General features: G+C 44.8%; 1 protein-coding gene and 1 long non-coding RNA gene across 6 annotated transcripts in view; one reads left to right on the top strand and one right to left on the bottom strand.

The window, feature by feature from the left end:
* The window catches only part of LOC148056643 (uncharacterized), a 207,037-nt gene that overhangs the window by 32,450 nt on the left and 159,802 nt on the right, over positions 1–14,785 (top strand). The gene's annotated exons all lie outside the window — the stretch shown is intronic.
* LOC104021082 (vascular endothelial growth factor receptor kdr-like) overlaps positions 1–14,785 on the bottom strand; it is a 142,137-nt gene that overhangs the window by 38,158 nt on the left and 89,194 nt on the right. For both annotated transcript variants that reach the window (XM_009474572.2, XM_087748360.1), the window contains exons 12-17: positions 13,073–13,181; positions 5,761–6,054; positions 3,478–3,624; positions 1,671–1,796; positions 1,453–1,559; positions 75–210 (exon numbers count right to left, since the gene is read on the bottom strand). In XM_009474572.2, coding sequence (XP_009472847.1) covers positions 75–210; positions 1,453–1,559; positions 1,671–1,796; positions 3,478–3,624; positions 5,761–6,054; positions 13,073–13,181 — 919 coding nt within the window. The remainder of the gene's footprint in view (positions 1–74; positions 211–1,452; positions 1,560–1,670; positions 1,797–3,477; positions 3,625–5,760; positions 6,055–13,072; positions 13,182–14,785) is intronic.

The raw sequence follows: 14,785 nt of genomic DNA, 5'->3' as shown, positions 1-14,785 counted from the left end.
TACAACAGATCCACTGAAATCGAGGAACGTTAGAAATCGTCATTCTTTACAGTAATAACACCCAAACCACTCACCCAGCCGCAGTCTGTCTCTTGGGAACTCCCATTTACTGCTGTCATAGGGAAGACGGTCACACTGCTCGTCAAGAGGCATTTCCTCTGGATCCATTATAATTGACAGGTATCCTGTTTTAATATCTGTGGCATCAGGCTAAAAACAGGGTGTGGAGAAATTATTCACAGTATTTACCCTGCAATTCTAATGGGAGAGCTGTCGTCTACAAGAGTGAGGGCTGGCTGGGGAGTTCCCTGAATTCCAGGCTTAGCTCTGAAATTTATTCTGAACCATGAATGCATCACTTCAGCTTCCCGCTTCTCTTTTTTTTTATATCTGCGAAATAAATATTTATGTGTGCCTGCCACTCATGGGTGTTGGGAAGAGTCACTGATTAATGTCGGTAAACACTCTGAGGACCCAAAATCTATCACTGCCTTCTACCTGTATCTATTAAAGGAAATCCGTGCTTTTCTCCGGGAATTCCACGAGTTGTACCGCCCGGTGCACTATGGAGCATCTTGGCATTTTTGTAGTGTTTTGTTTCACAGGCTTGAGTCTCCCGTTGTCCGCTTCATGGCTATTGCTTATTACAATTTAAACTTGAAAGCTGGTGCAAACTGCTACTTCTAATGCTGCTCAGTGGGAAACCGTGATTTGGTGGGTCCTGTGAGCACCCTGCATGGGTGTCAAATGTAAGAGGAAATTCGCTGTTGTCCACAACTCTCTTAAACTGAGGTCAAGGAGGAAAACATTAATTTAATCACTGTATTTGCAATGGGAGGGGAAATTTTACTCCAGTATTAGGGATGAGCACTGGAACTGTAGTCTGGTGAGCTTCAGAGCAGAGAGCTGTGGTTGCCTTTCTGTTTACTGTTTGTTTTCGGAAAAACAGACCTAAATTCCTTGGAACTTTACTGAAACTTTACTTTTTTGAGTCATGAAAGAAAGATGAAAGAATAGCAAGACTTGGAGACAAAATAAGCTGTGTGGTTTGAGCTCATTTCTAGAGCAAACATCCTAGGATCTTTCTTAAAACAGGGCCCCCTTTAATACCTGTGTTTCAGAGAAATCTTATTGGACAAGTGCTGAAATCAAGCCCTCATTTTAGGGGATTTAGGGTTTTTTTTGGTTTCCAAATCTTGCAAGCCACTTAGACTCATAAAGAGGGGGGAGCCTGATTTTATGGTACCATGGAAGTGGGCAGAAATCTCACAAGTGCAAGTGATCTCTTGAGAAGTCAAAGGACTATCAGCAGAAATCTTGGACTGCAATTTTATAGGAACATTTTGCACAGTTTTTCTACCATCCGTCCCAAGCATTTGGCCCTAGACTCTGATGCTACGCATACACTGGGCCCAGTCCCAGACCCTTTGCGCAATGTGGAAGCTCTCTTACTTTTCTGAGTTTCCGAATGAATAGGGTCAGAAGAAGCCAGAAGAGGGTAGCAGCTAGACCAGTGCAGACCAAAATGATAACTTCAATGTTGGATTTCTCCTCAGAACCTGTAGGTTAAATGTACAACCCAATGTTAAATGTAGCCAAAGTCCATGAGTGAACGACAGTTCTCACCAGCCCAACACAATACATGCGTTCCGCCTTAGCTGGGAACTCACCTTGTATTTTAATGAAGGCTGATGTGCTGTCTTGGCCCATGTCGTTGGATGCCCTGCATTCATAGAGCCCTTCATCATCCTTTTTCACTCGCTCAATGACCAGGGTATTATTTTCCATGGAAATTCCTGTTGTGAGGGATTTCGGTTAATATTATCACAATAACCTAGGAGGTTTTAGGAGGCAGAGAACTGAAAGTCGGCCCGCATCCCTGCAGGCCTGGTACGCGCTGTTGTTAGGAGGCATTTTCACACTATGCTCCTCATTGTGGTCTGGCAACAGCCTTTCCCTGACATTTTTTTTTCTCCTCAATACCTGTGTAAATTACTTGGGGATCATTTAACCAACAGCAAGTGTGGCTGTTAATTTATTATGAGCGGACAGAGCCTGAGAAAACTTCTATGGCAGCTAGTGAAGTGATGGGAAGATAGGTTTTCTGATAGCAATAAGATACACTGGGGAAAAAAGAGAACTCAGTGAGATTATTGGAGAAAGCCGATGTCTTGGAGGCTGTGGGAAGTGATGGCAGTTCTAACATGTGGATCATGGAAATCAGGTTATGCACATCCCTGGAAAAATCACTGTGTGGAGCAATCCTGGATTCGCAGGCAGCCGGCGGCTAGAGGTGGAGTGGGAAGAGGGATATGACCTATGTGAGGCTTTTCTACATTTAATTTTCCTGATTAATTTTCCACATCTAATGTTTCCTGATTTGTGGCGCAAACCTGAGAGCTCATTTGTTTCACTGAGGATATGTTTGGGGCAGAAACAGAGAAACAGGTCAGGCTTTGAATCCAAAAGGGAAGGACGTTTTGCGTTTCTGGATGTTCTGCCTATGAATCCTGTTGTTGTTAACAAGAGTACTGCACATAACTTGCCATGCACTGTGCTGAAATATTTACCCTGAGGTGTTTTTTCCGAATATTTTATTTATGTTTCCATTGGTTGGATGAGTTACATACTTGTCCATTGAGAATTATTTATAAAATTTCAGTAGCTATAAAGAGTTTCTCTCAGAACAGTCTGATCTGAATTATGGATGATCCTAGATTTCCTACCTAGTCCAAGATGCAAAATTAAAGTGACAGGACCAGCTACTGACATGGGATTCTCCATGATTTATAGGAGATCTCAGGACAGAGTGCTGAGAAGGATTTCCAGGCTCCGGTAAGGGAGGCCATGCTCCCTGCCCATGGTAACACCTATACTGCTCTGTCCCAGTTGAGCTGAGAGCACGTTCTCATTACTGTGTTGTGGGAGATAAAGGATGTGTAATATGTCATGGCATGCCCTGGACCCGACTGGTAGGTGACTGCCCGCAATTTGCTGCAATATATTCTGCTCGGGCCCCAAGGATATCTGACGCTTCAGGCTTGTGTTTTCAGACCCAGCTGATGAGCAGGTAGGCTCTGTCTCAGTTTCGTACACAAGCTGTTGTCTCGCACAAGCAGACTGAACAGCAGCACACTGTACTCCTTGACTTACTAATGCTATGCTAGTGTATGCAGACTATCTGGCTGACTCTGCAGACACGGACGCTGCCATGTGCGGAAGGCAAGCTGCATAAGCAGGCGTTGGGTTGCAACCGGTCGGCAGCTTTGACCTCGAAGTCCAAGCTGGAGACTGCTGCAGTGGTCTGATGTATTTGGATTTGCGTGTGGGTTTTCCGAGGTTGCGTATACCGTCCTGACTCGGCTATGCCTGCAGTAGCCATGGAGTTGTAAGTCCTATGTTTGCGGCAAACCTGCAAGTCCATTATCCTGTGTTACGTGCAATACCGCAGCGTGCTCGGGAAGCAAGTGCACTCACCTGATGCTGCTGAAATGGGGTAGCCGTTCTTCCTCCACGTAATCTGAGGTTCTGGCGTTCCACTGACTTTGCACTCCAGAATGATCTTGCCGCTGATGTTAACCTCCAGATCCGTGAGGTTTTGTATCACATACGGTGCTGCCTTTGCTACAGTCACAAAGGAGAACAGTACACAGTAAGATTTCCAAAGGCACCTCCCGCAGCTCTCCCATCCGCTCCCCTTTGCCCACCTGCATGGCCTCTCTGGGCTGCAAGTGGCAAAGATTTGGTTGATAAGTGGTAGCAAAAATCCCCCAGAAGATTACGGGGGGAGTGGGTGAGTTCATTTGCCTTATTTTCAAACTGACTGAGCTTAGATTTGGCTTCAGCTCGAACCTCCTTGAGTTTCTCATCCTCTGAAGAAAACAGAGGACAGTGAGTGGGTAGAGCAAATGCGGAGTGAATGCAGAAAAAGAAAGGAGGAGGCAAAGAGGAAACAGTTCTAAGGATTTTGTGTCCTCCATCATGAGTGCAGTTATCTACTTACTACAAAGCATGTTAACCTCCACTTTATGTTCATTTATAAAAGGTACAGGAAAGCAATGAATAAAATCGCCAGCACAGCATAAAAAAACCCATAAAACCTGCAATAAGGACAGTAGCTGATGGGTGTTAGTACATTTAAAAGACTTTGTTTGTAGAGGGGGAGGAGGGCTGGTTTGGAGGGGCATTTCCACACATCTTCTCCAGAAGAGTTGCCTCTCTGACATGTGCCAGACAAATAACAGACCCCAGGAATTCTCAGAAGAATGTGATCAAGGTTCCAGTTCTCCCATAGGTGTATTCCCAGTTTAGCTGTGTTTTTCCCATAACCATCATCTGTAGGTGTCTGTGTAGGTGGAAATTTAACTAAATGAATAAAAATATCTGCCAGGGGAGAGACAAGTGAGTTGCCTGAATGCAGAGTGCAGAGGAAGCCCAGTGCCTCCATGTCAGATGGTGCTGACAGGTGGCCCCGGTACCGGCTGTGGGGACAAGCCAAACCGCTGGCGCGCTGTAATGCCAGGGTGAGATTCTGTCCCTTCCTCCGCACTTCAGGAAGAGGCAGGTGCTTAGGCTATTTCTTAAAATAAATCACCTCCCACTCAGGTATCGCAGCCGTGCTAGCCACAGCTGGGACGTGGGCAAGCATTTTCTCCTTGTGCGTGTGCCTGCATGGAGGGGGAAGGGACTGCGAGAGCCTTGCTGGCCGCACGGGGTAGGAGGCTGCATGGGAAACGTGCTCGTTCACTTAAACAAGGACGAAGCCAGCACTGCACAGCCTGGTTGTCACCTAAGTGACAAGTGCTTATGGCAGCATAGCCGTCCCTGCAGTGTCTCATCAGCCATTAATGTAAGTGGAGAAGCCAATTTGAAAATCGCTGTCTGATTTGACCTCTGAAGGACTCTGTCTTCTGCACCCTGGCTTGCTGCTGTTTATTTCAGCTCTACCCCATTTCTGTGCTTTGGGTTTTTCTTCACCATTGGAAATTAGCTAATAAATTCACCAATTCCAGCAGCATTTTTTTTTCTGAGAAGGCTTAGAGCCGATCACTCACTTTCTTCACTATGAAGCAGAAGAAACTTCACTAATTTTCAGTGAGTTTCTCCCAGAAGAAATGTCCTGCCCTTTATGTTCCCGTAGCCAAAGAAACCAGGCTTCAGGATCTGTAGTGGTACTATTTTTATGAAAATAAAAGAAAAGAGTTGGGGGGTTGGGTGTAAGTAAGAAAACACTGTTATTGCAACGAAGTGCATCGCACTTAGGCTGAATAACTGGTACATGTCACTTGGTTACATGCTTGACCAGTGACATTTGTGATTACATCTGCTGGGTCCAAATCTCTTTAGGTACCTGTATCATCCTGGCAGCTGTAAGTGGGTGGAATCTCCTACCAAAGTCAAATAGATCTGGGGTGACAGTCCCAAATGATAGAGTTGTGCTGTTAGTAACGTGGTGGGCGATGCCTTTTCTCCTCAGTCAACACTGGATCTGCACCCAGCATGGAGTCAGGAAGAGAAAACTCAGCTGAAATCACCTTTTTGTGTAAGGCAAATATTTTATACAAAACCAGCAGTGGCTGGATGAGTAATATGTATGACTAGGTGTCAATCCGCACACAGCAATGTGAAAAAAACCCCAGACCAGAGCACAAAGTCTGTATTAGGACAGTCCCTAAGAAATGCTGGGCACCTTCTGCTTTGAAACGCTTCCAGCAGCCTGGATAGCACATCCCACTGCCCTTTTCCGTTGGCGGGACCTACCTCTGACAAGGAGCTGAGTGTGCTGTTCCAGAGTGTCGGTGCTGTTGTGCTGGTTCTGGGCTCTGCATTTGTAGAGGCCGCTCTGTTCCTTCGTGACGTTAGTAATGACCAGTGTCAAAGAAATGGAATAGTTGTCAGTTTTCTTGATCACGGAGTTGCTGAGAGCCGCCTCTGAGGAGGGGTAGTACCAGGCCAGGTGAGTGTAGATGTACCTGGAGGCCCGGCAGGTCAGCCGGACGTCACTCCCCACAATGGTTGTGACTTGCGGGTCTGTTTGCAACCCAAACGGCACATCTAGGAGGAAGAGAAAACATGTTTACAATTAAGTCACAACTGAGAAGATCTTTGGCTGCCTGGTTGCAGCCTTGATGGTCAAATTTCAAAGCAACGGAATGAGCCAGTTTTAATGAGACCCACATTTGCATGTGCAAACAGGCACTGGTGCTTGTGAATTCGGTAAGAGAACGTACCTCGCACGTCCCAGGGCTGACCTGTGGTAGTCTGGCCCTCGGTATTCTAATCATTGCATTTTCAAGTAATGAATTGAACGTTTATAAATAGAAGTAGTTAATGGACTAAGAGGGTTTAATCAAGAGAGATTTCTTCCAGGTAGACAAATGTGTTCATGAGCTCTTCTGCCTGCAATCAGTGCTTGAAAGTATAATTGCATGAGAATAGAGAGACCTATTCCCGTTTCTCAGAAGTAACGTTCTCTTTCTTCACCACTGAACAATCTTGCCAATTCTCTCTTATTTCAAGTATACCAATATTTATTTTCATCACATGTGCCTTGGTGGATATTTACTTGATGACTGAATGGATTAACTGATCTAATGATGTATAAGTCCTTGAGGCCTTTATATTTAGCAGAGAAATATTTTGAGGCATGAATGCAATCTGTCCACAAAAGAGTAAGCTGTTTCTTGCTATATTTTTAGTAACTTTTCACTCCAGAAAAAAAAATCAATTTTCCTGAAGTGGTGAACTGAATCCATTTGAAGACAAGAAAAAATGTTTCTGAGTAGAATGCCAGAGTCTGGCCTACAGACACATTCCTGTTACTGCATTAGCCGCCAGAGACCTACAATTAAATTGTGTCTGAAAGATATTCTTTGCCCTTTTTATTCTGCTAGTTTCAGTGATCTATCCACCCGGCATAAAAACAGTGACCTGGAATTATTCCTCTGTCTGTTAGGTCAGGATTTTCAAGCAGCTGAGAGTTACGAGGAAGCCCTTATAAATTTTACCAAGCGTAGTATGGGGATGGGACACTTTGGGAGGACTTGCTCTGGATCACCTTCTGAACATCAACAGTGTTTGCAATGAATCTGATAGACTGTTGCTTCAGTACCAAGCTGTTCGTAAGATGTGTTCTCAGGCTAGGAAGAAATGGATGGTACTGTGAGAAGGACGGAAGTTAAAGGGGAGCAAGCACGCATTGCGCTTGCAACCTGACAGATTCCACATGGGAGCTGGAATTTGGCCAGGGGCTCACACTGCAAACTCCTGCAAAAAGTTCTGCCGAAGCTACAGTTGAGCATAAATAGCGAGGCTGTTGAAATAACCAATCTGCCTTATAATAAACCATATAATATATAAAATACAGAGCCCTGAAGGAGCTTTCAGATATGATTAAAAGCCTCTCTTCTTCGCAAGTCATCTGGAATAGAACCAATAAGCTTCGCTTCATGGTTTTTAAAGACTGGCACCAGAAATGTTTTACAAAAGATCCAAAAAGAGAAGAGACCCCTCAGGCCACAGCTGTGGAAACTGTTACTTTTCTTTTCTTTCCTTTTCATGAAATTTCAGTTTACTTTATGCAATGTTTTGTTAGGCTCAGTTGCCCTCTTTCTTGCTTAGCGCTAGCTGTACACTCAAACTGACTTGTGTAATACATCCTTTCTTCACATCTGATGTCCTGTGGTTCCAACGTGTCAAGATGATGCTTATCAAAAAGGGGGGAAAGTCTGAGGCCAGCAGAACTTCTCTAAACAGGGACAATTAAGGTCTAGTGAAAACACTGGCATGTGGAATGAGCAGCATCTCGGCATCTCTCCTGAATCTGTCAAACCAAGATAGGGAAAAAGTGCCCTCTTGACTTGCCTTTTTCTTAGTTTCTCTTCTAAGCATTTGCTATTTGCTCCAGCAAGAGTTCTAATACTAAGGTAGATGGATCTTTGGTTAGACTTATTCTTAGTAAGCTCGATTGTCTGGGAGACCTCCAGAGATCCCCTCCACCCTGAATTATCCTATGATCCGAAGTGCCGGGTCTCAGTGAAAGGATAAAGGGATTCCAGGTAAAGTGATGAGGTGGGAGTTTGGTCACATCACCTGGGGTAAACAACAGTGAACCCCTGCAAATCTGCAGGGCAAGCTAAACCTTGGCCTTCAGCGGTTAGGCTGGCAGCCCCGTTTGCCCTTGCTTCTGCCTTTTCTTCAGGAGAATTACTTCTTACAACTTGCGGCCCCCTTTGTTTTGCAGGGCGAGTTTCCCTGAACGGCTGCGGGAGAAAGCCCACCCCAGGGGGAATACTGCGTCTCTTGGGATCAGGCCTTGGACGTGTCCGGCAGTGACGGCGTGGGCTGGAGAGATTTCTGGCATTTTGGTGCAAATTCCCAATTAATTTGATGTGTTACTTTCCAAGCCCTAAATTGTGAAGGATGCTCGAGAGTTTCACCTTGCTGCTGGACTTCACCAGCTCAGGGTTTTTTCTACCAACTTAGCATTCTGTGAGCAGAGGCCTGGCTTGTTTTTCTTATCATTTCTTCTACTGACATTTTTTATTTAGCGTTTTGAATATTTTTAGCTGGAACCTGTGCTATTCTCTTCCATCTTGTTAGCCTTTCAAGAAGCTCTTTCAGCTCCAATAGAATATTCATTGGTTTTCATTACAGTGGAAGGAAAAAGAGAGAAAAAAATCCATCTCTCTTGCTCTCCTCTCTCTTTTCTCCTCCTACCTGGATTATCTGGGGAGTAACTGCAGCTTTGAGAGCACATTATAAGTCAGTTCATCTCTTAGACTACTTTGCTTACACAGTCTTGAACCTGAGCAGTGATTAACTTCCTCTCTCTGAACAGATACAGCATTTTATAAGACTCCTAATAAGTTGGCTAAAAGAATGCACCGTGGGGCCTTTTCTCTTTTATCAGCAGTCACCAAACATTTGTCTTTCGTATTGTATTACAGTGTAGTAGCCGCGAATTTCACTCTCGACTGTGCAGGATACCATGGCAAAATAGGGAAATAAGCCATTGGGGGAAGGTAAAAAGTCAGCATAAATCAAAAGAAAGTCTGGCTCCATTTGTATTTACAAGGAATTAATTGGTTTTAATTTCCTGTGCTTTGCACAATAATCTATGTAATTCAAAACTTCTGCTCGTTCCCAAATTCCATCCCTGTGCCTGTCGGGGTGGGGGGGTCGCCATCAGGCGTATGCACGTAGGGTGAGTGAGAAAAAGAGAGGGTGAGCCCTACCATCTGAAACAGCGCAGAGCTTTTCATAAATCCTGTAAACATGTCAGGAATAAGCAAATTGAGAGTGGCAAGCAGTTGTAGAACAGCCCAGTTCATACATTGTTCTAGTATCTGATAGCAGATTTTTATCTCATGTTTGAAATATAATATTTTCTTTCTGGTATAAATCTTTAACTCCATTTTTCTGAGTTGTTTTTGCAATCAGATAAGCCCTTGAAAAAGGGCTTTTGTTATTATTTGTTATTCTTATCATAATTCATTTATATTCCAAGAACATTCAGAGGTTTCATATGGGTGGGATCCCATTTTGTTGTATGTAGTACAATCATACAAAGGCTAGAATTTGATTTACTGTGGACCTACAGTAATATACAGTCGCCCTTTTCCAAGGTGCAGGCCAGAGATTAGAAGGTAAATAATACTTGTTCATGGCAGAGGATACCTCCAGGAGACATCAGGTCAGCTTGTCCCTGCACTAGGAAGGCTGCAGTCTGCCTTGAGTGTCCTTTGGTGCGTAACCGGTGGCGGGCAATGACATGAGGCAGCTCTGAGCATCCGATGGCTCGCCCGCATTGCCTCTGCCCATGACAAAATAGTCATCTGACGTAAATGGGAACACTGGTGTCAGAACTGTGGTAGGCAAGATAGGCAGGAGACAGATTTTTGTTTCCGCAAGAAACAGTAAAAAGGATTTACACAAAAAAAAAAACCTGGAATAAGAGTTAGGCCAGGGCACGATGCATAATGCTACTGCATTGCTACAGGAGTTTCTGCTGCCCTGAACAGCTTTAGGAGAGCTTCAGTGGGACACTGACAGTCAGGACATCCGCAGAAAGAGCTCCGAGAGGCTTCAGGGCTGTCACTGAATGATAAGATTTCTCATCATGTTGGGCCCCTTTTATGGCTTGGTTTCAGCATGATCTCCAAACCCTGTTGACCCTTCACTGAAATGAATTCTGCTGGCAAAGAAATGATTTAAAAATAGACAGCAGTGCTATTTCTAGTGTCTGTGGGAGTTTTTGTGGGGGCTCTACAGTGGAAGAACAAAATGGCTGTTGACATTATTCCATTGGGATAAATACGTTTTTCTGAAATGGATATGGTGGTGATGAAAACACCGGACTGAAGTAAGGCACGTCCCCAGAGAGCAGGTGCAGCCCGGACAACACCTGATGCGGTTTCCCTGTAACACTCGGCCGTGTCCTGACAAAACACTTCAACCCTGATCTAGTGGAACAGGTTTTTGAGGGAAGAAGAGAGTTCAGCCTCTGTATCATCTTCAGATTTCTTACCAGGGAGAAGTTAATTAAGCTCACTTCAGCCAAACTGTTTGAAAGCAGCTCGGGATCCACCAGCTTGTTTGTCGGTAGGAGATAATGGGAGATCAAGTTTTTAAAATGAACAACTTGCTGAATTACTTGTGGAGTCCCACAACTAGCAGCTGTTTTGCAGAGAACAGAGCACTGTGAAGTGCTACGACCATTAGCTAGATGATGTCCTAAAGGCCCACACATTGCTTGTGTGCTCTCAGACTCCAACTCAGCCTTTATCTCTGCTTTTAGGTTAAATCTGCGTAAAATTAATCAGCCTAGCAATTGTAAAGTGACTTGCTTAGAGCCGTACGCTTTTGGACTTGCCCCGTTTGGTACCTCACACGCTGTCCCTGAATGTCCCTCCAGCACTGAGATGAGAGGCAGCTCCTGGTGAGAGTAACCTGGCAGTCGCTCAGCCTCCTCCAGCTGCACCCAGCAGAAGATTGCTTTTTTTTTCATCCGGGAGGAGACCTTCAGCAGCAGCTCTTATAGCAGCCTGGCCGCTTGTTGGAGTAACACGCGTTACTCGGCAGAGGACCATCATGTACAGAAACCCAGCAGCAGGTCACTCTGCTGCTATTTTACCACGGCAACATGACCTACTTTAGGATCAGGATGGCCACATTTAGAAAGATTTCATTTCTTTCTAATCCATAAACACCGCTATTTTTAAACACAGCACTTATAAAAGTCAGTCATGCTCGTTCAGCATCTGCCTCCTCCCCAGAATGGCACAGACTCGCAGGCTTTTCGTCACGGGCAAGAGCAGATCTGTCTTGCCAAGCCCTGCTCACCTCCTGCTCTGTTTTGGTGGAAACGTTTCCACCATGACTGCTGCCAGTAATTTTGTCCAGTGATTCATTTTCTTCGTAATTAAAATTGCACGATTGAAACATTTGTGTCTCAAAACACAGCTAGATTGATCTTAAAATAAAAAATCTGAAATATTAGTTCACTGTGGGGGAAAAAACAGCCTACATAACTTCATTATTAAAATAAAACATAGTTGTGAAAGGTGCGTGGATTGATCTAGCCCTTTGAATCTGAACTTATGCTAGTTGCTTATTTATTTGCTGCAGCACTGGTTTTAGTCACCAAATATTACAAAGTACTGTAAATAGCTTGGGAACATACAGCTTTGAGTAACCCATCCAAACATAACTGCTGGTAGAATTCAGAGCAGAAACAAACCCACGTGAAGACTCAACACGTGGAAGTGACAAAGTGTCAAATTAATAGCTGGTCTTCAGCCTGCCTTGGATGTCCTGAGGACCTCTTAGGTCTGAGCTGTATCTCCTAAAAGTGTACCTTGAAGGGCTTTTTCTTAAGTAACTAAGAGTTAAGGCTTTGGAAAATATCTTTTGGGGGCTTAAACCCTCTTCTGTCTCCATAAGGCATTGGGGTAGTACGAAGAAGCTGTAACTGGAGGTGAAATCTTTCCACCATATGGCACCAGCTTCCTTATCGTTGGATGACATTTTTCGTATTAGCGCTTCTGTGTAATAAGAATGGTAACGATGCTTAGTGAGCCCTTTTTTGGTTAGCCCAATTTGAAATGTGCTGAATTACTTCAGAGCCACGGAGCCAAACAACACAGGACACCAGAGAGGCAGAGGAGCGCAGAGCACTGCCACGAGCGAGCTTCGCCCTCAGAACTTGCTTCATGGGGAAGAAAGCAAATAGTGAGAATCAGACATTTACCTTCCAGGACACTTCTGCACTCTTTGTTCGAAAAATTGTTATTTTGATGCAAATTCTACCAGCCAACATCCACTCATCCAGAAAGTGAGCACAGAAATGATTCCGTTTGTTCTGGTTAAGCACTTGAACAAGGCTGTCCCTGGACTCTTCTCTTGTTTTAAACTCCCATCTCTCTCAAAGCATTATGTAGGTCTTGATCTCACTACTAAAGAATTTCTGTGTTGAAAGGTTAAGCAGATATTTGTTTGGATTTGTGTTCTTTGGACAAATAGCCTGTCCACCTCCTCCCTCCTTAAAGGGCACTGGAAAGGCTAATTGCTCAGGCAGGGATCCAATGTCACGACAACTCCCAGTGATATCAGCCCTGGATTAGGTCTGAATATTGGCCTTGCTCACCTTTGCTATGTCTGCTGACTTAATTGGAGACCAACCGTTCTCCTGCGTCAGGGAGAGGCTTCAGGCCTTTGGAAGACTACAAAGGACTCAGCTTTTGCTAGAGGTTTCATGAGGACAGCGCTCCAATGTCACAAATGTTGCTTTAAGACACAGGCAGCTAGACTCAGGGCCTGCATCTGCAGCTTGAAAAGGGCAAAAGGGGCATAAGATCTGATGCTGGACATGTCAAACTCGGCTGTGCACTGACGCAGGACCCAGCCTTGCATGTGGTGAAGAGCCTGGGACTGCGTGATTGGGAGCGCTCTGAAAACACAACGTGCAGGGATTCCCAGAAGCTTTAACGAGCACTCACCAGCCATGTAAAACGTCAAGGTAAATCAGATCATCAGCATCGAGTTTTTGTGTACTGTCTCTTGTGTTGTTTACCTGAGACGTAGAATTCAATGCTCCTCTCCTCTTCGCCGATCTTGTTTGAAGCCACACAGTAATAGATTCCTGATGCGCTGCTGTTTTCCATAGTTAGCGTGCTCACAATCTGCCAAGCAAAGAGAGAAACAGTAAAGGCTTTGAGTGTAGTGTAGGCTTAGCAGAGAGGCTTGAGAGTAGCGGATAAGTATATGTTTTACGGTAGAAAAAGAGTTAACAAAGGAGTTTCTAGTAATGAGTGAAGCTCACAAACAGAAAAGTGCTTCCACTAGGTTTTTGGTCTCTCATCTCCCATCACCTTTTCCCAGTTAATCCTCTTCCTTCCTCATTCCTAAACCACCTTCTTTTCTTCCTGTCTCCCCCATGAAGGGTTCCCCTTTGGCCACTGCCGAGGTCTTTGTGTGACAACATCAGCAAAAAGCTAAACTGAAGGACCTGGAAGATTCATCAGAGATGCTGGAAATGAAGCCCCACATCCACCTATTTTCTTTTCTGCTTTTCAGTTATGGTTTCCGTGGGTAAGAGGACACGCACACTTGAGTGGGAAGCAGGTCATTCATATGGATGTGGCATAAAGAATATTGCAGGATTTTCTTCGCTCTGCTATAACCCCAGAGAAGGGAGGGAGGGATGTGGCCCCCTTTGGGCCCCAGCTCACTCTTATAAGTTGTGGTTGGAAGCCCCCTGATTCCACAACCCTTCCTCAGAGCCTTACCAGAACTTGTGAGGTAGGTAAGGAGGCTCTGGAGAAGCTGCCGGTGCTAAGACACTTGGCAAATGCAGAAAGAAAGGGAGGATCGTGAAGGAGAAGAAAGCAACACTTGTCCTGAGCTTCACCACACAGATAAAGGACCTGGTTCAGCTACTTTTGGGGCTGAACTCAAAGACATCCTTAAGAACTTGTGTTCCTTAAACATTCTAAGCTCCTGCTTCTGTATAGGGCCTTCTTACTGAGGAGCCAGCCATATGGCACTCCCCTGTCCCTCTCGTCATGCAACATCCCAAGCTTACGGAGGACTATCCACAGGTCATGGCTTGAATTATTTCTAGTACTTCCTTTGGGCTGCTAGCAAGAAAGCAGGGTCTAACCCACCAAGCCGGGTGTGTTCTTGCAGGATTACTTTGCTTCCCCTGCAGCCATTCACCTGAGGAACTCTGAGCCCTCACATTTGGAACAAATATCACTTTCTTTGCCATCCTTTCCAAGGACTTTGAGAATCAAAACACCCTCTGGCCCTTTGTCCTTATCTCCAGAGAGCACTTTGAAGTGCACAAAAGCATCTCTGGACTTTCTTTTTAATATCCTAAACTAAACTCACACAAGACATTCCTTTGCTCCTCATAAAGCTGCACCACGAATGTGTCTATAGCTGTGTGGGATGTATTTGATTTTCTGAGCTTTGGCACTTTAAATCCTGTAGGGAAATGAGTTTCAAAGGTTTTGATCCCATGTGCATTTTATATTCTAATGGGGAACATTTTCAGCAGAATAGTGGGTAAGTGGAAAAGTATCTACTTTTCATGGGCACCACACACAGTAATTAACCGAGAACAGGGACAACCCAAATGTAGGGGTGAAACCAGGAGACCGGTAAACCCAGCTCCCTCTGGTGTCCACCAAAGGAAGAGCTGTGCAGTTCTGGTTTATTTATGATGTGAAAATAGCTGTAACTTGGATAGAAAATCACCCAGAGAAGCAGCCTGCTCCTCCTC

This window comes from Nipponia nippon, unplaced genomic scaffold, assembly GCF_047370975.1.
Source record: "Nipponia nippon isolate SJK-2023a ecotype South Korea unplaced genomic scaffold, ASM4737097v1 scaffold_12, whole genome shotgun sequence".
In the NCBI taxonomy this organism is placed as follows: domain Eukaryota; kingdom Metazoa; phylum Chordata; class Aves; order Pelecaniformes; family Threskiornithidae; genus Nipponia; species Nipponia nippon.
Note: the sequence above shows the minus strand (reverse complement) of the source record. Positions and strands in the feature narration are given on the sequence as shown.